Below are 23,393 nucleotides of genomic sequence, written 5' to 3' on the forward strand. Positions count from 1 at the left end.
GACCAAAATCCTAGTAGAAAAATGTGCACGGGATATTGACAATTCACAGAAAATACAAATGGCTCTTAAATATATGAAATGATGCTTATATCACTTTTCATTTATCAAACTGGCAAAGATCAAATAATAGCACACTGTGCCAGAAGTATAAATTGGTACAACCTGTGTAAGATAATCTGTGTCTATCAAAAGTACAAATGCACATTCCTTTGACGCAGCAATTCCACTCGCAGGAATTTATTCCTCAGATATACTAGCAACAGGGCAAAGTGATGATATGTACAAGGTTATTGACTGCAGCATAGTCCGTAACAGCTAAAGACTGGAAACAACTTCAATGTTCATCAAAGAAGGAACTATCGTACAGTCATACAATGGGATATTGTGCAGCTATTCACAACATAAAGAGCTCTTTACACACTGACAAAGAATAATCTCCAAAATATATTTTCTAAAACAAAACAGAAATAAGGTATAAAACAGTACAGATGCTAAAACTTACATTTTTTTTTAAAGGAGGGAGGAAGATATCTGTGATTTTATGTGTAGAAGCATAGCTGTCTCTGGAAATATACACATGAACATAACCCTGGTTACAGGGTGGCTAGGGGACAGGGTACGAGAGATGTTTCACTGCATGCCATTTGAACTTTGAACCACATGCATGTATTACTTATTTAAAAAATACAATATGCCTATGAGAAGTAAGAATACCTATGTTCTTTTTTAAATTTTTACTTTATAGTGGAGTATAGTTGATTTCCAATGTTGTGTTAGTTTCAGGTGTACAGCAAAGAGACTCCGTTTATAGGTATATACATATATCTACTCTTTTTCAGATTCTTTGTCCATTTAGGTTATTACAGAATACTGAATAGAGTTCCCTGTGCTATACAGTAGGTCCTTGTTGATTACCTATTTTATATATAGTAGTGTGTATATGTTAACCCCAACTCCTAATTTATCCACCCCCCACCCCCAGTAAGCATAACTTTGTTTTCTAAGTCTGTGAGTCTGTTTCTGGTTTGTATATAAGTTCATTTGTATCATTTTTTAGATTCCACATATAAGTGATATCATAATATGATACTTGTCTTTCTCTTTCTGACTTACTTCACTTAGTATGATAATCTCTAGGTCCATCCATGTTGCTGTAAATGGCATTATTTCATTCTTTTTTATGGCTGAGTACTATTCCATTGTATATATGTACCACATCTTCTTTACCCATTCATCTGTCAACGGACATTTAGGTTGCTTCCAGGTCTGGGTTATTGTGAATAGTGCTGCTATGAACTTTGGGGTGATAATACTTATGTTCTAAATGAAGATTTTCTCACTATGTTACCTGAGATAATAAGTTCCTTTCACTACCCACTCAATACTTATTGAGTTCTATGTGTGCCAAGCACTGTTGTAGGCACTGCATCCCAGCAGGGAAGACAGATAAACCCTCCTCTCGTGGACTTAGGAGGGATGCAGCCAGTAAACAAATAATCAAATGAGCATCAGAGGGGAAAGGGCTATGAAGAAAATTCAGTCAGGTAAAGGGAGTTGTGGGACTGAGGTGGAAGGGTGATTATAGAGCCTTTCTGGGTAGAGGTATCGGAATGCTTCTTTGACAGGGACACACTTCAGCAGAAATATGAAGCAGCAAGGGAGCCAGTCCTGTTGGCTACCCAGGGAAAGGATTCTTGTCAGAAGGAATGCATAATGCATGCGACAGCACGCATAATGGCTCTGAGGGTGGGACGTACTCCCCTTCAAGGAGGAGAACGGAGGGAGTGAGAAAGAGTGTGGCAGAAAATCTCACTGCGGGGGGTGGGGGGGGAAGGTACCAGATTATAATACGGAATTTAGGTCTTATTCTAAGTGATATGGAAAAACATTAGAAATTTTTTAAAATATTTATTTATTTATTTATTTGGTTGCACCGGGTCTTAGTTGCAGCAGACAGACTCCTTTAGTTGCGGCACGTGGGCTCCTTAGTTGTGGCATGCAAACTCTTAGTTGTGGTATGCATGTGGGATCTAGTTCCCTGGCCAGGGATTGAACCCGTGTCCCCTGAATTGGGAATGTGGAGTCTTAACCACTGCGCCACCAGGGAAGTCCCTAGAAATTTTTAAACAGTGGAGAAACGTGTTGTGACCTATACTGTTTAAAAGATCCCTCTGGGGCTTCCCTGGTGGCGCAGTGGTTGAGGGTCCGCATGCCGATGCATGGGACGCGGGTTTGTGCCCTGGTCCGGGAAGATCCCACATGCCGCGGAGCAGCTGGGCCCGTGAGCCATGGCTGCTGAGCCTGCACATCCAGAGCCTGTGCTCCGCAACGGGAGAGGCCACAACAGTGAGAGGCCCACATACTGCAAAAAAATAAAAAATAAAATAAAAGATCCCTCTGGCTGCCATCAGGAGAAGAGACCGTAAGAGGCAAGGGTAGACGCAGGGAGCCCATGGAGCTCACTGTAACAATCCAAGTGAGAGACGGTGCTTCCTCAAACTAGCAAGGTAGTGGGTGGAGGTGGGAAGTGATCAGGTTCTGGATATAATTTAAGGCAGAGCCAACAAGCTTTACTGAACGGTTGCAAGTAGACTAAGAAAAAGAAAGAAGTCAAAGGTGACTCCAAAGTATTTAGCCCAAGCAACTTTTTACAATGATCTAACAGGTCCATTAAAAAAAAAAAAAGTCACACCTTCATACAAAGCTCAGCGACTCTAAAACGGGTTATAAATACCATCAACGAAAAGCAATGCTTATCCACATACCAAATAGAACATACACCTGGCTCCATTCTCTAAATACTTAATGAGCATTTACACTGTGCCAGGCACAGTATTAGGTAGTAGAGACCTGAATTATATAACTGAGCACCAAAAAAGGATTGGGAGGAAAAACACCAAGATATTAATAGCTGTGGCATACAGGGTTTTTTTCTTCCTTGAATTTTCCAAATCCATAAACATACCTTACTTTTAACTTTAAGGAGGAAAAAAATCTCTCCTTTTTACTGCTGCCAATGAAGAAAAAATTCCTACAGGGCAAGCTTATTAGTAATCTGAATGATCAGCAGACTCTCCTTCTAAGAAAACCTTTTAAACTGAGCAGAATTCTCAGTATTCTTTCATGCCTCTACCCATTGCCAGTGCTAAGGTAAGATGCACGCATGCACCAAATGGGGAAGACAGGAATAAGTTAAAGAGAAATGCGGTACAGTTTGCTATTCTTTAAATATATCTCACAAAACATGATGAGAAAGGTCAGAGTATTTAACCAAATGCCAACTATATACAAGATACTATACTTACCATAATCTACCCACTGTCAATAAACAAACGACAGTCACTTATACGTTTATCCATTCAAATATTTATATAGTGCCTATTATGCATCGAAGGCACTGAGCTAGACACAGGGGTTTCAGGAATGAATCAGTAAAATCAGCCCTCCTGAGTTCGCAACCTAGTTTATGTGGTGGGGAGAAGAGGGACATTAAATTTCACGTTCAATTTTTTAAAAAATTATTGTGCCATGTGCTAGAAAGACCACCTGGTAGAGGATAACAGAAGACCTGGCCTAGTCAGGGGTCAGGGTAAGAGGCTTGGAAGAAAACGACATACGAGTTAAGATTTGAAGGAACAGAAATTAAACAGGTGAAGAGGCAGGGAGTGGAAGTACTTTCCATGCAAAGGAAACGGTATATAAGAAGAATCTGTGGCAAGAAGGGTAAGGCTTGTCAGAAGAATTAAAAGGAAGCCAGTGAGTCAGAAAGATATAGTAGAGGGAAAAAAGGGTGATACGGTAAGCAAGAGCCAGCTCCCGCAGGGCCTAGGAGGCCATGTTAATAATTTTGTTCTTCATGCTAAAGCAACATGAACCACTGAACAGATTTTAACACTGGAAGATTTTAAGCCTGGGAGCTACAATCAGATTCACATTTTTAAAGATCACTCGGGCTACTGTATAGAGAATAAATGAGAGGGGAGCAAGAGCAAAAAGACCAGCCAGAAGGCTGCATGGTGCCCAGGTGAGATGAGTGAAGGCAGCAGATGTATTCAAGATCTACTCTAGAGATAAAATCCACAGCAATTCCTGACAGAGTGAAAGTAGGTGGGGGAGGAAGAGAGGTAGAGAAGAAGAAAGTGTCACGGAAATAGGAAACATTCAAAAGGACCAAAACAGCAAAAACAAATCTACATAAAAAAGATGAAATAAGGGACAGGAAGACACTCCATGCAAATACTAACAAAAAATAAACTGATTTTCCAATCCTCAACACAGAATTTTGGAAACAGAATTTCTAATCCTGAAAACAGAGTATCACAGTGAGATATTTAACACACCTATCAGAAATTGATAAATAAGGCAGTCATAAAAATTGTAAAGATATGGACAGTGTGAACAGCATTAAAAACTTTATCAAACACACATACAGAGATATGTCACCCTGAGGCAAACAAACAGGGGATATATATTCTTTTAAAAATACAAGGAGAGGGCTTCCCTAGTGGCGCAGTGGTTGAGAGTCCGCCTGCCGATGCAGGGAACACGGGTTCGTGCCCCAGTCTGGGAAGATCCCACATGCCGCGGAGCGGCTGGGCCCGTGAGCCATGGCTGCTGAGCCTGCGCGTCCGGAGCCTGTGCTTCGCAACGGGAGAGGCCACAACAATGAGAGGCCCACATACCGCAAAAAAAAAAAAAAAAACACAAACACACATACAGAGATATGTCACCCTGAGGCAAACAAACAGGGGATATATATTCTTTTAAAAATACAAGGAGAGGGCTTCCCTAGTGGCGCAGTGGTTGAGAGTCCGCCTGCCGATGCAGGGGACACAGGTTCGTGCCCCGGTCCGGGAAGATCCCACATGCCACGGAACGGCTGGGCCCGTGAGCCATGGCCGCTGAGCCTGCGTGTCCAGAGCCTGTGCTCTGCAACGGGAGAGGCCACAGCAGTGAGAGGCCCGCGTACTGCAAAAAAAAAAAAAAAAAAAAAAAAAAAAAAAAACATGGAGGGACTCCCCTGGTGGTCTAGCGGTTAAGACTCAGCGCTCCCAATGCGGGGGGCCCAGGTTCAATCTCTGGTCGGGGAACTAGATCCCGCATGCCGCAACTAAGAGCCTGCATGCTGCATATAAAGATACCACAAGGGCTTCCCTGGTGATGCAGTGGTTAAGAACCCACCTGCCAATGCAGCGGACATGGGTTCGAGCCCTGGTCCGGGAAGATCCCACATGCCATGGACCAACTAAGCCCGTGTGCCACAACTACTGAGCCTGCGCTCTGGAGCCCAAGAGCCACAACTACTGAGCCCATGCGCCACAACTACTGAAGCCCGTGTGCCCAGAGCCTGTGCTCCTCAACAAGAGAAGCCACTGCGATGAGAACCCTGCGCACCACAACAAACGGCAGCCCCCGCTCAACGCAGGTAGAGAAAGTCCACGCGCAGCAGTGAAGACCCAATGCAACTAAAAATAAAAATAATAAATAAATAAATTAATTTAAAACAAAATTTTTTTAAAAAGATCCCACGAGCCACAATGAAGATCTCCCGTGCCGCAACTAAAGACCTGGCGCAGCCAAATAAATAAATAAATATTTTTAAAAATAATAACATGGAACAGGGACTTCCCTGGCTCTCCAGTGGTTAAGATTGTGCTCTTCCAATGCAGGGAGCACAGATTTGATTCCTGGCCGGGGAACTAAGATCCCACATGCCACGTGGCCAAAAAATAAATAAACAGGACTTCCCTGGTGGCGCACTGGATAAGAATCCACCTGCCAATGCAGGGAACACCGGTTCAAGCCCTGGCCCAGGAAGATCCCACATGCCACGGAGCAACTAAGCCCATGCACCACAACTACTAAGCCTGCGTGCCACAACTACTGAGCCTGCGTGCCACAACTACTGAAGCCCTCACGCCTAGAGCCCATGCTCCACAACAAGAGAAGCCACCTCAATGAGAAGCCCACGCACTCAGTGAAGAGTAGCCCCTGCTTGCAACACCTAGAGAGAGCCCGCACTCAGCAACAAAGACCCAATGTGGCCAAAAATTAATTAATTAATTAAAATAAATAAATGAATGAAAGTGCGGCTCAAAAAATAAATAAATAAATAATTTAAAAAAAATTTAAAAACACATGGAACATTTTATTTTTTTATTTTTTTAATTTTTTTTGAATTTTGCCTTACCACAAGTAAAATATTCTTTTTTTTGTTTGTTTGTTTGTTTTTTAATTTTTATTTATTTATTTATGGCTGTGTTGGGTCTTCGTTTCTGTGCGAGGGCTTTCTCTAGTTGCGGCAAGTGGGGGCCACTCTTCATCGCGGTGCGCGGGCCTCTCACTATTGTGGCCTCTCTTGTTGCGGAGCACGGGCTCCAGATGCACAGGCTCAGTAATTGTGGCTCACGGGCCTGGTTGCTCCGCGGCATGTGGGATCTTCCCAGACCAGGGCTCGAACCTGTGTCCCTTGCATTGGCAGGCAGATTCTCAACCACTGCGCCACCAGGGAAGCCCCCACATGGAACATTTTAATTAGCTTACAAGGAAAAAGATCATTACGTTTCAAGCAACTGGTATCAAAAAAACATATTCTATGACCACACCATGTGAATAAGTTAATAACAAAACTAAACACCATGAATAGAAACCAAAAAAAAATGCTTGTTTAGAAACTCAGGGTTAAAGAGGAAAAAAAAATGGAAATTACAAAATATTTAGACCTTAATGACAATGATATTACCGCATATGTAAACATATGGGTGACTGTTAAGGCAATACGTAAGAGGGATTTCTACAGCCTTGAGCACATCATTAAAAAGCAAGAAAGTCGGGCTTCCCTGGTGGCGCAGTGGTTGAGAGTCCGCCTGCCGATGCAGGGGACACGGGTTCGTGTCCTGGTCTGGGAAGATCCCACATGCCGCGGAGCGGCTGGGCCCGTGAGCCATGGCCGCTGAGCCTGCGCATCCGGAGCCTGTGCTCCGCAACGGGAGAGGCCACAACAGTGAGAGGCCGGCATACCGCAAAAAAAAAAAAAAAAAAAAAAAAGTAAGAAAGCCTAATAACCTCTGTTTTCAATTCAGAATGCTAGAAAGAGAATAGAGTACATCTAAAGAAAACAAAGGAAGTAAAGGTAACATATATTACAAAACAGAAAACAAACAGCTGATTCTGTGAAACAAAATTTTAATTCACAAACGCTTACAAGTCTGTTCAAGAAAAAATTAAAATATGAATGAGGGGTGAAGCTCAAGCTGGTGAGTGAGGCCAGTAGCTGCCTAAGAATGTCAGAAACATGAGTGTCCCAGTGACTCCACAGCACGTCCCTCTGCAGAGGGGGCCACAGTTCCAACCCAGAGATGGCCACATACATGATGGCTGACAGATGGTCCAGAAAGCAAAAGACAACAGGAGCAGAAGGAACTGGCAAAAGTCACTATCAAGAAGGAAGCTCTAGAGCTGACAGTGACAGAGACGGAGCTTTGCTGCAGCACATGTAGTGTGAGTTTTAATTGCCCTAACAAACGGATGCGTGCTTTCAGGGGAATACCCACTGGATTAATTTGTTGCAATAAATACTTTTTCCTTTGGGTCAGTGAGAAAAGGCACAAGCAAACAATTTTATGTACAAAAGATACAGATACAGAGGAGTATCTGTACTCCATATAATGGGAGTAAGAAAAGGGAATAGGACTGAGCCACAGGGAAATCCAGTTACAGACTAGGTAGGGCAGAAGGAACGGACAGAGGTGAAGTAGACAGTGGCCAGAGGCATGTGGACCAGAGAGGGAGAAAGGAAGTCAAGGCTAAAGTGTCACGACAAGGAGGGTTTCAATAAAGAGAAGATGATCAGCTGTGTCAAATGCTGCTGAGAGGTCGAGGAAGTTGTGGGCTGCATGGCGTCCAATGGATCTGGCAGCCTGACGTTGAGTGACCTGTATCCTGAAGAAATTAGAGCAGTGGGAGCCAAGGACGCACTGGAGCGGGGGGACAACTGTTTCTATCTGAATTAGTAATTGTGGAGCTGAAGCCATCTCAGCTGATGACAAGACCCAGAGTGTCACTAGAGAAGACAGCGCCAGAGGTGGACTACAGGAGGTCACTGGGGGTGGACATGGAAGACGAGACATCGAGGTGCCAAGGTGTTTGATGGGTTATGCAGTGGACGGGAAACCACCCAGGATGGTGGCAGGGACTGGAGTGGAAAGGAAGGCTGTGAGGCAGGTACCAAGGTGCTCAATGAGCAGAGGCGGCTAGGAAGTCGGCTCACGGCCATGAGGAAGAGAGAGAGAGGTGGCATGAGTCTAAGGGCAGAGGCTCCAGAGGGACGCCAGGAGCAAATGGACCTACACCTAGTCTAGTGCTGCTCCCTGTGCAGCGTCGTGGTCAGGACTTGGCGGAGCCCAGCCCGCACCCCCGGCCCCCGAGCTCTCTGGGACTGCAAACTGCGGCCACACCAAGGAAAGTCCTGAGCATAACACCCACCAATTTTTAGTTAGCTGAGCTAATATCGCCCTCAGTCTTGCTAGCTACATGCACACCTATTCCAAAATCCAGAGGGGGAAAAAATGTAAGGAGTTGTACAATTCCTAGAATTAAGTGGGAAGGAAGAAGGGACTGGAAGGGAGAGTTTGAGCACTTTTTTCCAGGACACCAGGATAAGGAAGATGTCGCTTCTGAACAAAGCTAGCACCAGGCAATCAAGACACCAGACGAAGCTGCCTCCTGGGTTAGCCCAGAAGGACTCTAACAGCACAAGATTCAAGGCTGTGACTAATTTCTAAGAGCCTCTCAACCAATGAAAAGGGGCTGGCAAGCCTAGCTCTGTGAGCTTTAGTAACAAACACTAACCACGTTTGTCTTGTGACAGGGATCTTGAGAGATTACTGAATTTACTCCAGTAAGTCCTTAGGGGACTCTAAGTTCAACCAACTCATTCATTTAAAATCAAACACAATATGCCTACTATGTACAGGCACTGCAATGGATATAAGATGAATAAGATGATTTCTGCCCTCAAGATTCACCGTTTTGTGGAGGAGACAAAGATTCGAACAAAAAATTCCAACACTGTGAAAAGGTGGGAGGACATTCATAATAGTCCAACAGCAAGAGCAAGGGAAAGAGAGGTTTCTAAACCACGCAGAAGCACCACACAGCCCAAGCTGTGCTCAGTGTGCAACTGCAGTGTGTTGTATTCCTTGCTTTACTGATTCATCTCACCATGAGCTCTTCTCTTGAGGAAAGAGCTATGTCTACTATGTCTGGGTCCCCAATACCTAACGCAGTGTAAGACCTTCAGTGTAGTTTGCATCTCTTGGTTGCCCACCCAGTAATGATCTACAGATCTATTCTCCTGGCTGGTAGCTACCCATACTGCAGCTCCAGCATGAGCTCCAGAGCAATCAGGATATCAGATAATCCAACCCCCATGCTAAAGGTGTGGGTTAGTCAAGACTCCTGGTCAAATACCGCAAATTTCCTTGGCCACAGAATGGGCTGGTAATCCAGTTTGGGGCAATGAGTCAAAGGAGGTTTGCTGGGGGCTTCTATGAAACAATCTTCTTTATTCTTCTGAGAAAGTGATTAAAAGAACTGTTCATTCTCATCCTGGGTACTGGCTCTCAATGTGGTCCATGTGGCACAGAAACGTGAAGCCTAGCACCCCACCACTATTCTGCCACCGAAGGCCGGTTGATACACAGTAGAAAGCAAAACCCGGAGACTCTCAGCAAAACAGAGCTGGTGTCACAATCAATCCACATCTGAAGCCCACCTTACCTCCGGAATTTTCAATATCATAAGTCAACGCATCCCCTATAAAGTTTAAACTTGTTTGAGTTGGGTTTCCTGTTACTTGCAAACCAAAACACACCTAACATTATAATATAGTCAAGGTATGCTAAATCCCCAAACCACTAGTGAATCACTGTCCACCAGCTGCTGTATAGCACATTCTAAGGTTCATCTCTTGCTTCCAGAAAAGTCTTTGTTAAGCCTAAATTTTTAAATGTAAATCTTTTCCCTCTTATTTAAACCTTGGAGAAGGGCAACTGGTTAACACCTAAATAATAAAACTGTGGCTCAAAATTATAAAAAAATTATAAAAGGAAATTTACAAATTTACAAACTTAACTGTAAAAATATGAAACTTCTTCATAGCAAAAACAAGCAAGCACAAACACACTTACACATTCACTCCCCTAAGCAAAGTTACAAGACAGGGGACAAACTGAGAAGAAAAAAAATCTGTTAATTCATTATCACAAAGGACTCATCTCCCTAATGTATAAAGAGCTCCTTAAAAACAAAAAAAACCACCCAAGATGTCCAAAAACCCAACAGAAAAATGGGTAAGGGATACGAACCAGTTCATAGAAAAAGAAACACATTTCACTTAATATATAGAAAGATGCGCAACCTCACTTGGTACAAGGAAAAACCAAACTTACACTAATTTCTCACCTATCAGATCAAATGCAAAAGTCTGGTGACACACTGTTGGTAAGGCTGTGGCTGTGATGCAACACAAATTAGTACAACCCCTCCCTGTGGAGGGCAGTTTGACGATATCTACTGAAAACATATACACATTTACCCTTTGACTCAGCAGTATCTCCTCTGGAAATACGTACTACAGATACACCTGCCGCTGTGCAAAATAATATACACGCAAAGTTATTTACTGCAGCATTATTTGTAATTTAAAAAATATTAAGTCGAGTCATCTGGTTAAATAAATTATGGTACATCCACAGCATGGAATGTAAAGCAATTATAAGAAAGAGTGAAGAAGCTCTCTATTTACTAATATGGAAAGATCTTCAGTATATACCATGAAGCAGAAGAAAACAAGATGCAAAATACCATACACAGTATGCTCCTTCAATTCCTTCAAATCTCTGCTCAAATATCATCTTATTCTTATAATAAGAGAAGGATGAGTCAGAAACAAATAAAATGACTCTACAGGGAGAGGAAGGGAACTGAGTGAGGGGTCGGACAGAAATGGAAACCAGAGGTCTCTGAATATCACCTTGTTTTATAGTTCCGATGTTAGAGCCACATAAATGTTTTACATAATTAAAACACACAAAAAATGTATTTTTGACAGCTTTATAAAGGTATAATGATATACAAAGAACTGCACATGTTAAATGTGTACGATGTGATGAGCCTGGACATATGTGAGCACCCATGACACCATAACCACGATCGAGGTAACAGACATACCTAACACCTCTCTCCAAGTTCCCTTGTGTCCCTTCATTTTTTTTTTTTTTTTTTTTCCGGTACGCGGGCCTCTCACTGCTGTGGCCTCTCCCGTTGCGGAGCACAGGCTCTGGACGCGCAGGCTCAGTGGCCATGGCTCACGGGCCCAGCCGCTCCGCGGCATGTGGGATCCTCCCGGACCGGGGCACGAACCCGCGTCCCCTGCATCGGCAGGCAGACTCCCAACCACTGCGCCACCAGGGAAGCCCCAAGGAAGATAATCTTATCCTCCCAAGACTTGCACAAGCTTCAACCATCCCAGAGCGGCCCCCGACTTTCAGGAGGAGCCATCCAATGCCACATCCTTAGGCCTTGGGCGTCTAGTGCCCTGGTTCAGAATCCTCTCCCCCTGCAGTGCACCCACCCATAAGAATTGAGTTCAAAGGTCACCTTGTTAAAACCTAAGTTCCCACTGCGTTTGCGACAAACAAACATTACAATGTCATTGATCATCTGAACCAAAAGGAACACAGAGTCAATCTGGTAGAGCAGTTCTTGTATTTCCCCCTCTATTTTGTACAGCAAGGGCAAAGAATGATGAGGAGGAAAACGAAAGGAAGCACATGGCACAACCAACTCAGAATTCTACGTATTCAACTGCTTTGTAAAACATTACACCACCACAAGCACCACAAAGACCTCTCCACGGAGCTAAAAGTTTCACCTGACAGAAGAAACCAGTTACCCTCCTCGCATTCAATCACACACGACACTAAAGAAGGTAAGCCAAGACATCTAATCAGGGTGCTGAAACTTTCTGTGCATGGACTCCTTCTCAAAATAATGTTTTTAAATACAAAAGATTACAAAGGAGATCAATTATATTAAAATACAGTTGTAGTACATTAAACAAATTTAGGATTTTTTAAAGTTTATTTCACATTGAGTAACAGGATCTAGCAGCAGATCCACTAACTACAGTAATTTCAGAGCAGTGATGAGTACAAATGATATTTGCTATGTCTGCAACAACCATAATGTGACAGGCAAACATCTGTGACTTTCACTGGTGATAAAGTCACAGGTCTGTTACTGCTGTGATTTGTTGCCTATATTCATAATTGAAGAACATGTTAAAATTCAGTTAGAAGTTCAGTTAAAAATAAGGATGTAAAATATTTCTTACCATCTAGGTTGACATACCTACTAAATTCTAATCAGATTAAGAAGTCCTAGGGAACTCCCAGCGTTCCAGTGGTTAGGACTCGGTGCTCTCACTGTGGAGGGCCCGGGTTCAATCCCTTGTCAGGGAACTAAGATCCAACAAGCTGCATGGTGTGGCAAAAAAAAAAAAAAAAAAAAGCCCTAAGAAGTGAATACCATCTAAAATAGCAGACACCGTACATCTCACCACTATTTACTCATCCATCTTACCACTAGATTGTAGTCACCTTAAGCCAGGGACTGTCTTATTTGTCTTTGGGCCTATAGGTCCAATAAATGTTAGGTGGATGGACAAGCCATTTATTATTCTACTGGACTGTGAACTCCTTGATGGCAGAGATTCTGTCTCAACAACAATATAGAGCAGACACTCGAATCTTGATGGAATAAATGAGTGTGTGGATATCTTGTCTCCTTGGTTAGAAGATGATCCTCTTAAGGTCAGGGATAATGTCTTATACTACTTTGATTTCCCATAGTCTAGTATACTGCTTTCCACATAAAACCACTCAAATATCTATTAAACGAAACATTAAGACATGACAGAGCCTCTGAAACGAAGATCCAAGTAAGTAGAGAATGAGCACCTGTACCAGTTTTGCTGTAGCAGAAAAACAAAAAACACACACAGCCCAACAGTGAGCTGGCTGTGAACCAACCAAAAGAAAAACAGCTTAAGGTCACAGTGATAACCTACAATTTGGTTACTTGAAAATACATTAAAATATTCCTATTCTTACTTTAAAATACAAAAACCTTAAAAATTCCTTCCTCGTGAATGGTTCTTGCTTCTTTCTCATAAATTCTATAGTTTCAAGTACATTTTCCTACTGCTACAAAACAAGATAAAATGTAGCACAGACTGATTTGGCCTGTTTTTACTACAATATACCCTACTTTTAAAAATTCCATATTACAAAATAGAATTGACAATGCAAAACATTATTCAGTTTACAAATTACCAATTGGAAGAGAAGCTGTGAAGTTGAGAAAAATGCTATAAGAGTGGGGGGAAGGGATAAATTGGAAGATTGGGACTGACATACACACACTACTATACATAAAATAGGACTTCCCTGGTGGCGCAGTGGTTAAGAATCTGCCTGCCAATGCAGGGAACATGGGTTCGAGCCCTGGTCCGGGAAGATCCCACATGCCACGGAGCAACTAAGCCCATGTACCACAACTACTTAGCTTGCGCTCTAGAGCCCACGAGCCACAACTACTGAGCCCATGCACTGCAACTATTGAAGCCTGTGTGCCTAGAGCCCCATGCTCTGCAACAAGAGAGGCCAGCGCAATGAGAAGCCCGCACACCGCAACAAAGAGCAGCCCCCGCTCGCTGCAACTAGAGAAAGCCCACGGGCAGCAATGAAGACCCAACGCAGCCAAAACTAACTAACTAACTGAATAAATAAATAAATCTATTTAAAAAAAAGAAAAGAAATACAAGATTACACATTTTGAAATTTACAAAAATGTGATCTGTACACAACATTTTGGGACAAATCATCTAGTTGAAATCCAACCCAAAATTCTTCCACTAGGCAGAGAAATACCTCTTCATTTCACCTTTACTCCTTAATTCCACCTGATGCCTATACTGCTTATGCCATGTGCTGAGCACACACCGACTTTACAATTATCAAGACAAAAATACAAGCTCCTTACAGACAGGGAGTGTCTTAATTTACCGTCACATCACCCAAAGCAGACAGTAGTAACTTGTATATAACAATTCAGCAATAAACACTTGATGAATGAGGATTACTTTTTTCAAAGCAAGAGGCATCTTGCACTCTATTATGAAAAATAGATGCCAAATGTTCAGAGGATAACTTGTCACTGATATTCTGAATTTTAAATGTCCTGAAAATTAAAACTGAGAATGTCTGCCAATTTATTTCTATTTTTGATATCTATTCCTAAATAAACAAATAGGACATTTCTATTTCTGCACAAACTAACCTAGCTGAAACACAAATAAAACTGTTCTCTAAGACATCAAATATCAGACTACAAAAATCTTTACATTTATTTTTATTAAAAAAATTTTTTTTAAATTTATATATTTTATTTATATATTTTTGGCCATACTGGGTCTTCGTTGCTGTGCACGGGCTTTCTCTAGTTGCAGCGAGTGGGGGCTACTCTTCATTGCAGTGCACAGGCTTCTCTCGTTGCGGAGCACGGGCTCTAGGCACGCGGGCTTCAGTAGTTGTGGCACGCAGGCTCAGTAGTTGTGGCTCGCGGACTCTAGAGTGCAGGCTCAGTAGCTGTGGTGCAAGGGCTTAGTTGCTCCGCAGGATGTGGGATCTTCCCGGACCAGGGCTTGAACCCGTGTCCCCTGCATTGGGAGGCGGATCCTTAACCACTGCACCACCAGGGAAGCCCTACATTTATTTTTAAAATAAGGTTCTTTAGGCATATAGCCAAACTAGTCAGTGACAAAATCCACTAACTATGTTTTGATTCTTGCTCAAGTTTTCTACCAGAGCACAATAAATAAATAAAGGCACGAGATGATTAACTCAATGTTAATAAATATAGGTGACAAGTCTCTTCATGGCAAGACTTTGTCTATACCCAGCGTCTAAAACATATCTAGTACCTCGTATCTGGTAGGTGTGCCCCACAAGTATTTACTGAAAAAATGACAATTCATGACTAGCTCATGGATCTCAATGACACACTCTGGGAGCTTACCATTGCTTACATCCACCCATGGAGTCTCTCAAAATCTCATCACCATCCTCCTCTTCAAGGTCAAGAGAACCAAGGTATCATATGAAAGTTTCTCAAGCCTGCTTTAAGGGATAAATTAACATGCTTTTCCCTCAGTATAGAAGATGCTATAGTCAAATAACTAAATCTTTATATCAATACTTCAGAAGTCATTAAGTGGCCCTTAATGGGGAAAAACAAAAACAAAACAAAACAGATTCCCATCCAATTCCACATATGCCCTACTAAATTAAGTACAAAATTTCTTAAAGTAAATTTGATATAAAAAATTCTAGGGCTTCCCTGGTGGCGCGGTGGTTGGGAGTCCGCCTGACAATGCAGGGGACATGGGTTCGTGCCCCAGTCCGGGAGGATCCCACATGCCGCGGAGCGGCTGGGACCATGAGCCATGGCCGCTGAGCCTGCGCGTCCGGAGCCTATGCTCCGCAACGGAAGAGGCCACAGCTGTGAGAGGCCCGCGTACCACAAAAAAAAAAAAAAAAAAAAAAAAAAACTAGACTTCTAAGCCTTTTTCTAAATAATAAATGGAGAGCAGAGAGATGTGAAAATAACAAATGGGGAAAAGGGTGCTAACATGATCCTCTCTGGAGCAATCCAGTATCTAAAACTAGTCTGTGGGTAAAAACCTTTAAAAGGCATCTAGTTCACCCTCCCACACAAAGCATGAATCCCTCAGTCACCAACAGGTAGTCCTGCAGTCTTTGATAAAGAGACAGAATATTTCCTATACGGAATGCTCATTCTCTCTCAAGCCAACCCATTACCCTCCTGGATAACTCCAGCTCTAAAAATATTCTAGCTGCTATTTTTTTTTAATTTTTTATTTATTTACTTCTTGGCCGCATCTTGTGGCATGTGGGATCTTAGTTTCTGGACCTGGGATTGAACCTGCACCCCCTACAGTGGAAGCGCGGAGTCTGCTTCCACTGGACCACCAGGGAAGGCCCTTTAGCTGTTATTCTTAACTGAACTTCTGGCCCCAGCTTCATCTCAGCCTGGTGAGTACCCAAGCTTTTTCTAGCATAAAGACCTAGAGTCACTATGTGTTCAACTTGCTTTCACAACACACCTCACTCTTCCCAATTCCCATTCAGAGAAGTAGGCAAAGAATCCAAGACATGAAGACATCTCCCAGTACAAAGATGCATTTTCATTTAAAAATCACTGAGCACAGAATTATACAACCTTAAGAGTTGAAAAGGCCTTGGACACCATCCAATTCTACCTTTCATCTATTGTAGGAATTGCTTCAATCTCTGGACAGTACATTTGTGGCCTAGAATGTTAAGATGGGGGGAAAAAAGTAAACGCTCTTTGATTTGAATGTTAAGTAATTCTGAGTATAGCTTTAAAAAGTTGCTTGATTCAATTAAAAAAAGGCGGGGTGGGCTTCCCTGGTGGCGCAATGGTTGAGAGTCCGCCTGCCGATGCGGCGGACACGGGTTCATGCCCTGGTCCGGGAGGATCCCACATGCCGTGGAGCGGCTGGGCCCGTGAGCCATGGCCGCTGAGCCTGCGCGTCCGGAGCCTGTGCTGCGCAACGGGAGAGGCCACAACAGTGAGAGGCCCGCGTACCGCAAAAAAAAAAAGGTGGGGTCATGGAGGGTTAAATTAGGAGTTTGGGATTAGCAGATACAAACTACTATATATACAACAGATAAACAACAAGGTCCTGTATAGCACAAGGAACTGTATTCAGTATCCTGTAATAAACTACAATGGGAAAGAATATGAAAAGGATATGTGTATATATATGTATAACTGAATTACTTTGCTGTACACCAGAAACTAATGCATTATAAATCAACTATACTTCAATAAAACAATTTTTTCTAATTTGAAAAGTTGTTTGACAGTACATGGATCTGGTGGGTAACATGGTTTGATATAAATAGATCAAAAGTAATCCACACCATTTGTCTACCTTCCACTACTTCATTGTCTCTTGCTACATAATTTCCCAGTTATAAGAAGCTAAATTTGTTACCAATAATTTTAAATGTCTTTGGGGAATTCCCTGGCAGTCTAGTGGTTAGGACTTGGTGCTTTCACTGCCAGGGGCCTGGGTTCAACCCCTGGTTGTGGAACTAAGATCCCACAAGCCATGCAGCGTAGCCAAAAAAAAAATTTTTTTTTTAAGTTAAATAAAAATGTCTTTTAAAAGATGTGAGCTACTAGGGCTTCCCTGGTGGCGCAGTGGTTGAGAGTCCGCCTGCCGATGCAGGGGACGCGGGTTCGTGCCCCGGTCCGGGAAGATCCCACATGCCGTGAAGCGGCTGAGCCCGTGAGCCATGGCCGCTGAGCCTGCGCGTCCGGAGCCTGTGCTCCGCAATGGGAGAGGCCACAGCAGTGAGAGGCCCGCGTACCGCAAAAAAAAAAAAAAAAAAAAAAAGGATGTGAGCTACTAAAAATACCTGTTACTTTTGGGCCCAAAATAGAACAGATTTTTAGCTCCTAAAGATCTTTTTAAAGTAAAACATAGATGGACAGAGATGCTTTATCCAGTCATTCACTCAACAAATTAACAGTAGGGGTCTACTCTATGCTGGATGCTGTGCTGGGCACTAGGAAGACAGAGAAAGCAGAAAAGACATCCTGTTCTAAGGGAGCTTTGTTTACAGAAGAGACAGAGAATTACAAATTGAGAAAAGTGCTAGAAAGGCAAAGTACAGGATGCTATAAAAACGTGTAACAGGGAAAACTGATCTAGCCTGCAAATTCAAAGAAGGACATGCTGAGGAAGTGATGTTTAAGCTTAGATCTGAATAGTGGCCATTTGCATTTATGTAAAAACAGATCTCTATAAGATGAAAGGGTTGGTACAATAAGCCCAGTACCGTTGGCATCTTTATCCTAAAACCACCTCTTTTTTAAAAAGAGGAAAGCAAAGTATGCTATAAAGAGATCTGAAAGCTAGTAGCTGAAAGTTCTTTGGGAGGAGGGGCAGTGTCTCACTCATCTTTGGTTACCCCACATCCCCTTGGTAGTCACTCAAATCTTTGCTGAAATGCTGAGTTCACCCTCCGTACTAAATCAATGTTCATATTATTTTTAGCTCAGCAAAACAAATTCACAAAACTAGATGTCCTCACACAAGAAACCCTACTCCGAACTTCAGTTTTGAAAAGAAGATGCGTGATGAATTGGGAGATTGGGATTGACATATATACACTAATATGTATAAAATGGATAACTAATAAGAACCTGCTGTATAAAAAAATAAGTAAAATTCAAAAATTCAAAAAAAAAGAAAAAGAAAAAGAAAAGAAGATGCTTTCATCCACCTCACAGGATTGCAAGATTCAATGAAATAACATAGGGTAAAACGCTGGGGTAAATTCTGAAGTGCTTGGAGTATACGGTTATCTGTGTAACCAAAAAGCTAGATCAGTCTCTTCTCACTAAGACAGTTCTTTAGATTCAGTTGTGCTGCTTTACCATGAATTCTTTACCATGAGAAAGAAACTGCATCACAGGTTTGCACACGCTCTCTAGCCTTGGCTTTCTCTGAAGGGTGAGACTCCATAAAGTGAAGGTGCCTTCTAGCTCTAGAAACTGACCTGTGTTTTAAAGGGACGAAGATTACACTCCTTAGCTTAGATTTTAGACTACCTCCTAAATCTGGGATTAAGAGATACAAACTATTATGTATAAGATAGATAAGCAACAAGGATATATTGCATAAAATGGGGAATTATAGCCATTATCTTATACATTTAATGGAGTATAATCTGTAAAAATATTGAATCATCATGCTGTACACCTGAAACTAATATCATATTGTAAATCAACTCTACTTTAATAAAATAATAAAAAGACCTAGTTTCCACTCATTTCACGTGCAGATTTAAGTTGAATGTATTCATCCAATTTAAACCTTCTGAATGTTCTAAATAATCTGATTAATTGTTGTAAAGCTTTATATGCCCTAAAGAAAAAATTTTTTAAAGAGTCAAAACGACTAAATGTCAAAAATGGATTTATAACTCATAACCCCAAAAAGTAAAATTTGGTTTTTTGATTAAGGAAAAGTATCTGCTCTGTTTTAAAATCAGAAAAAAAGTCACAGAAACAATCACTTGTATTCAGAAATAACAAAAAGTAAATGCAAACTCATTCATGGAAAATGAATTTTTTTAAAAATTACAGTGGCTAGGAGACAGTTGAAATGTCCACCATATAATGCAAATATATCTACAAGATACTACCACATGAAAATGAAACTTTACAAAAAAGTTAATGTGCTCAAGTAAATTATGCAGCTGAAGGCAAATCTACATGTTTAAGATTTGTCTTGTTTAAAATAATTTTTTGCTGTAGCTTTGAAAAGCTCTAGTTTATCCTTCATTCAACAGTATCCCACTAAAAGAGGACACTATTATGATACTTCCAGGCAAGAGATGTTTTTATGATGCAAACCAGAGCTACCAGATCCAGATAAGCTTTGCCACTAGAATGCTTCAGAAATAATATACTTTAAAAGAAAACTTGCTTAAAAAGGTAACATCTACACTAGTAATCGTTAATATATTTAGTTTTTATGCACTTTAAAATTTTTATGTAAATCCATTTAATAACTTAAAATTCTAAACTTGTTACCAGAGAAAAAGCTGATCCTTTCAGTCCTTGTATCAATGTCAAGATAGCAGCTCCTGTTTGACAGATGCTCTTAATGACTATTTTAACTATATTTTACATCTACTGAGTGTTTCGGGTCTTTAAAGTTCATTACAGTCATTATGCTATGAATCACAACGGGTGCACTGCAATATTCTCTTTCTAAAGAGCTGCAGATAGAAGTTAAGCAACTCTTCCAAGGTCACGGAACACGTCAGTGACAAAGTTGGGGACAGGACTAAAACTTCAGCTTCTAGACTACTAATTACTTCACACTTTTCCAATTCCGAAAAAGTAAAGTCAAGCGATTTACTTTCAGTAATTTATAACAAGATACCTCAATCACAGTAGTACACTTATCATAAACACTAACAAAAAGACTCACCTCGAACAAATGAGACAACTTGTTACATTTGTAACACGTTTCTATCTACATTTAGATACCACTGTCACATCCCTAGTTCGTGTAACCAAGCAAGAACCTACTGCTTCTGGATACAGTAAATCCTGGAAAATGTCCACCCTTCAATATACACAATTTATTTTCACACTAACTGACTATTTATAAATTAATCTGTTATCACCTTCTCCCACGCCCAGGTACTGTGGAGGGCATTAATTTCCTCACTCTTCCAAGAGTCAACTCAAAGACCACATATCTCAGAAGTAAGCAGTTCTCAATAAGAACAAAGTTACGTAGCCAATGAAAGAACAGCTCTAATAAGTTGCTTCTTTTAAAGAGATATTTTTAAAGGATGATTACATGCTTGACAGCATTCCTGTTAAATCGCCCGCCAAGAATAATGGTTCTTGTGAAGTAGCTTTGAAGGCATATCCCTCCCTGTTTGGGACACAGTCTGACTTGTTGGACAAGACTGATCTGGGCACGCTCACACACAACCCCTATGAACCAGCCCAGTCCACTGGAAACATCTTTTGGACCTCTTAACTGTAGTAGTACTCAGCCCTTCCCATACCTATAAGGGACAGGAGGACCCTCTTTAACATTCTCTCAGGAGAAGGTTCCCTTCGAGGAGGCAGTGACAGCCGTCCTCCCTCGGATGTTTTTGGAAACAAAGTGTTAACACCAGAAGGAGAGGCTCCTAAGAAGTGTCAGTGTGGCAGCAGGTGGAGTAGCCCTTCGTGCCGAGCAGGTCCTTTCTGACCTAGTCTCAAGTCCTCCGCTTCCCAGCCCCGGTTCCGCCTTACAGATCTTCCCAAGCCGCCCCGCGCCCCTGGTCTCTAACCCAGAGCGAGACTCTCCACCCTACTGGGAGGCGAGGCGGTCTCAGCAGACCAGACGGCCACCCCACCTCTTCCGGGGACTCGCAGGCCCGCTCCCGGGCCGTGTCAGAGCCTGACGGACCCGCAGGGGCGGCAGCCGGCCCTTTCTGGGGCCTCCCAGCCGGAGCCCCGCACCCCGCGGTCCCGTTCCATCGCACCCCCCGCCCCGAAACACCACCTCCACCACCCTCCTCACTCCCGAATCCCCCTTCCTCAGGAGCACTCCAGTGGAGTTACCGGCCCACTCAAAAGTAAGAGCGACGGCCAGCCCATCGGTCACCCTGGCCCCCGCTGTCACCGCCCTGCTCCTGGCCTCTGCCCACGCCGCTGGCGAGCCCCGGTGACGCCCGAGTCGGTACCTTGCGGACCCCCTTGTAGATATAGAAGTAGAGCTCCCGGCCCACATTGAAGCAGAGGCGGTCGCCGTTGCCAGACTGGTCGTTGAGGTTTACGAAGGAGACGCGGACAGGGTTGGATCCTTGCGAGTTGAAGGGCACCCGGTTGGGCCGGCTGTACTCCGAGTGCGGCAGCAGCTTGTACAGACCTTCCCGGGTGGTAAATTGGGTCTTAATCTCGTTCATCTCCTTCCCTCCTCCCTCCGTCGCCATCTTGGAAAGCAGCGTTCATCCTGCCCTAAGTGCCCGGATCACGCCCACCGCGCAGGCGCCGTCCCGGGCTCTCGCCCTCCCCCGCCCCTTCCTCCTGGCCCCTCCCACCCGCGAGCCGGCCCCGCGGAGGCCGGCGAGGAGAAGGGGCGGGCTTGTTTACGGCCCGACTGCGCAGGCGTGCTCACCTGGCGCGCTCCACGCGCAGGGCGTCCGCAGGCTCCTCCCGCGGGCGGGGCCGCCGGGCCACCCCGCTGCGGCGCAGGTGTTGCTGTCTGGGGTCCGAGGGCGGCCTAATGGTGCCGCCTACTCCGCCGCCCCGGCCGGGCTGAGCCGGCAAGGGGAAGCCGCAGCGGGGCTGCGGTCGGCGCCGCTGAAGGGAGCTCGCGGCGGCCTCCTCGACTGCCTCGGGCCCTGTCCTGAGAGGTCCCGGGACCCCGAGGAGCGGAGGAGAGAGCCGCCTCTGCCGCCGCAGATTCGGGGTCAGCACGTGGGGTGCCGTGAACCGAGCGCTCAAGCCCCAGTGTTCCACCCGCAGGAGGGTGCGGGGGAGCCCCGAGTCCGGGAGAGGGCCGGTCCCCCTGTTCTGGGGTCTCCCCTCGGCCACCACGCGCAGTCGTCTGGATGCCCGGGTCAGGAAACCCCTGTGCACCTCCCCGAGTCAGTTTCCGAGAAGGTACTGAAGGACCTCAGTTTTCCTCTTCACCATGTTCTGTTTTGGTTTTTTTTTTAAGGTGGGGTGGAGGGGAGAGGAGCGTATAGATGCACAGCATCTGTGTTTGCAAGTCAAATAGCTGAATACCTATCTGTAGTGAGCATTGGCTAATTTTAAGGAAAGCAGGTTGTGTTGGCGCTTCTATTTAAGTTTGTCTCCACCAGGTGTTTAGAGAAGGGAGGGTCGGGTCAGGTCGGGAAATGGCTTTGGGAACCAGAGGCTGAATCTAAGCATGATTCACTTCTCTTGCTCAACAGTTTATGAAGAGTTCTTAGTAAAGTTTGAGGCTGTTGATTTTTTTTTTTTAAGGCTCAAGTGGAATCTGCAGAATTGTTCACTAGGCATAGTTGTGTGAATATACTGTACTAGGTCTAGAATGTAAGGCAGAAAAACAAATTGTAAGGCCGGCACACATGTTGCAGATTAAACAATCACCGTTTTGTAGCTGGGTTTTTTGGCATGTTGCAGTAGAATACGAAAGTTTCTAAAGTGACAGAAACATCCTGATAGAATTTCAGGTGGGGGTGGTGGGGAGCCAACATCTGTTACACCAAGAATGATTTATCCCTCTAAGTACAAATCATAGCTGGAGGGCCACAAAAGAGGTAGAGGGCAGTAGGTTCTAAAGAGGAGTCTGAATCCTAAACATCTTACATACATAAGCAGGTAATGACAATGGAAACTGTGCCAATGATGTAATAATGCATTTGACAGTAACATCCTGTATCCTTTGTACATGCTGGCAAAAAAGCACTGGAGTAAATCCTACTTAAAGAATAGATACCTATGGACTTCCCTGGTGGCGCAGTTGTTAAGAATCTGCCTGCCAATGCAGGGGATACGGGTTCGAGCCCTGGTCTGTGGAAGATCCCACATGCAGTTAAGCCCTGGTCTGTGGAAGAGCCCTGGTCTGTGGAAGTTCCCACATGCAGTTAAGCCCTGGTCTGTGGAAGAGCCCTGGTCTGTGGAAGATCCCACAGAGCAGTTAAGCC

General features: G+C 43.6%; 1 protein-coding gene across 9 annotated transcripts in view; it reads right to left on the bottom strand.

Moving 5' to 3' along the window:
* Positions 1-21,710, bottom strand: part of WDR20 (WD repeat domain 20) — a 57,609-nt gene extending 35,899 nt beyond the window's left edge. For 7 of the 9 annotated variants that reach the window (XM_060095610.1, XM_060095622.1, XM_060095609.1 and 4 more), the window contains exon 1: positions 21,441-21,710. In XM_060095610.1, the coding sequence (XP_059951593.1) occupies positions 21,441-21,689 (249 nt within the window). In that variant the 5' untranslated portion in view covers positions 21,690-21,710. Of the gene's footprint in view, positions 1-12,470; positions 12,540-21,440 lie in introns of those variants that run through there. The other 2 variants (XM_060095621.1, XM_060095615.1) reach the window with 2 other exon arrangements.
* Between the last annotated feature and the right edge of the window lie 1,683 nt (positions 21,711-23,393).

Source organism: Mesoplodon densirostris, chromosome 4 (assembly GCF_025265405.1).
Source record: "Mesoplodon densirostris isolate mMesDen1 chromosome 4, mMesDen1 primary haplotype, whole genome shotgun sequence".
NCBI classification, from domain to species: Eukaryota; Metazoa; Chordata; class Mammalia; order Artiodactyla; family Ziphiidae; genus Mesoplodon; species Mesoplodon densirostris.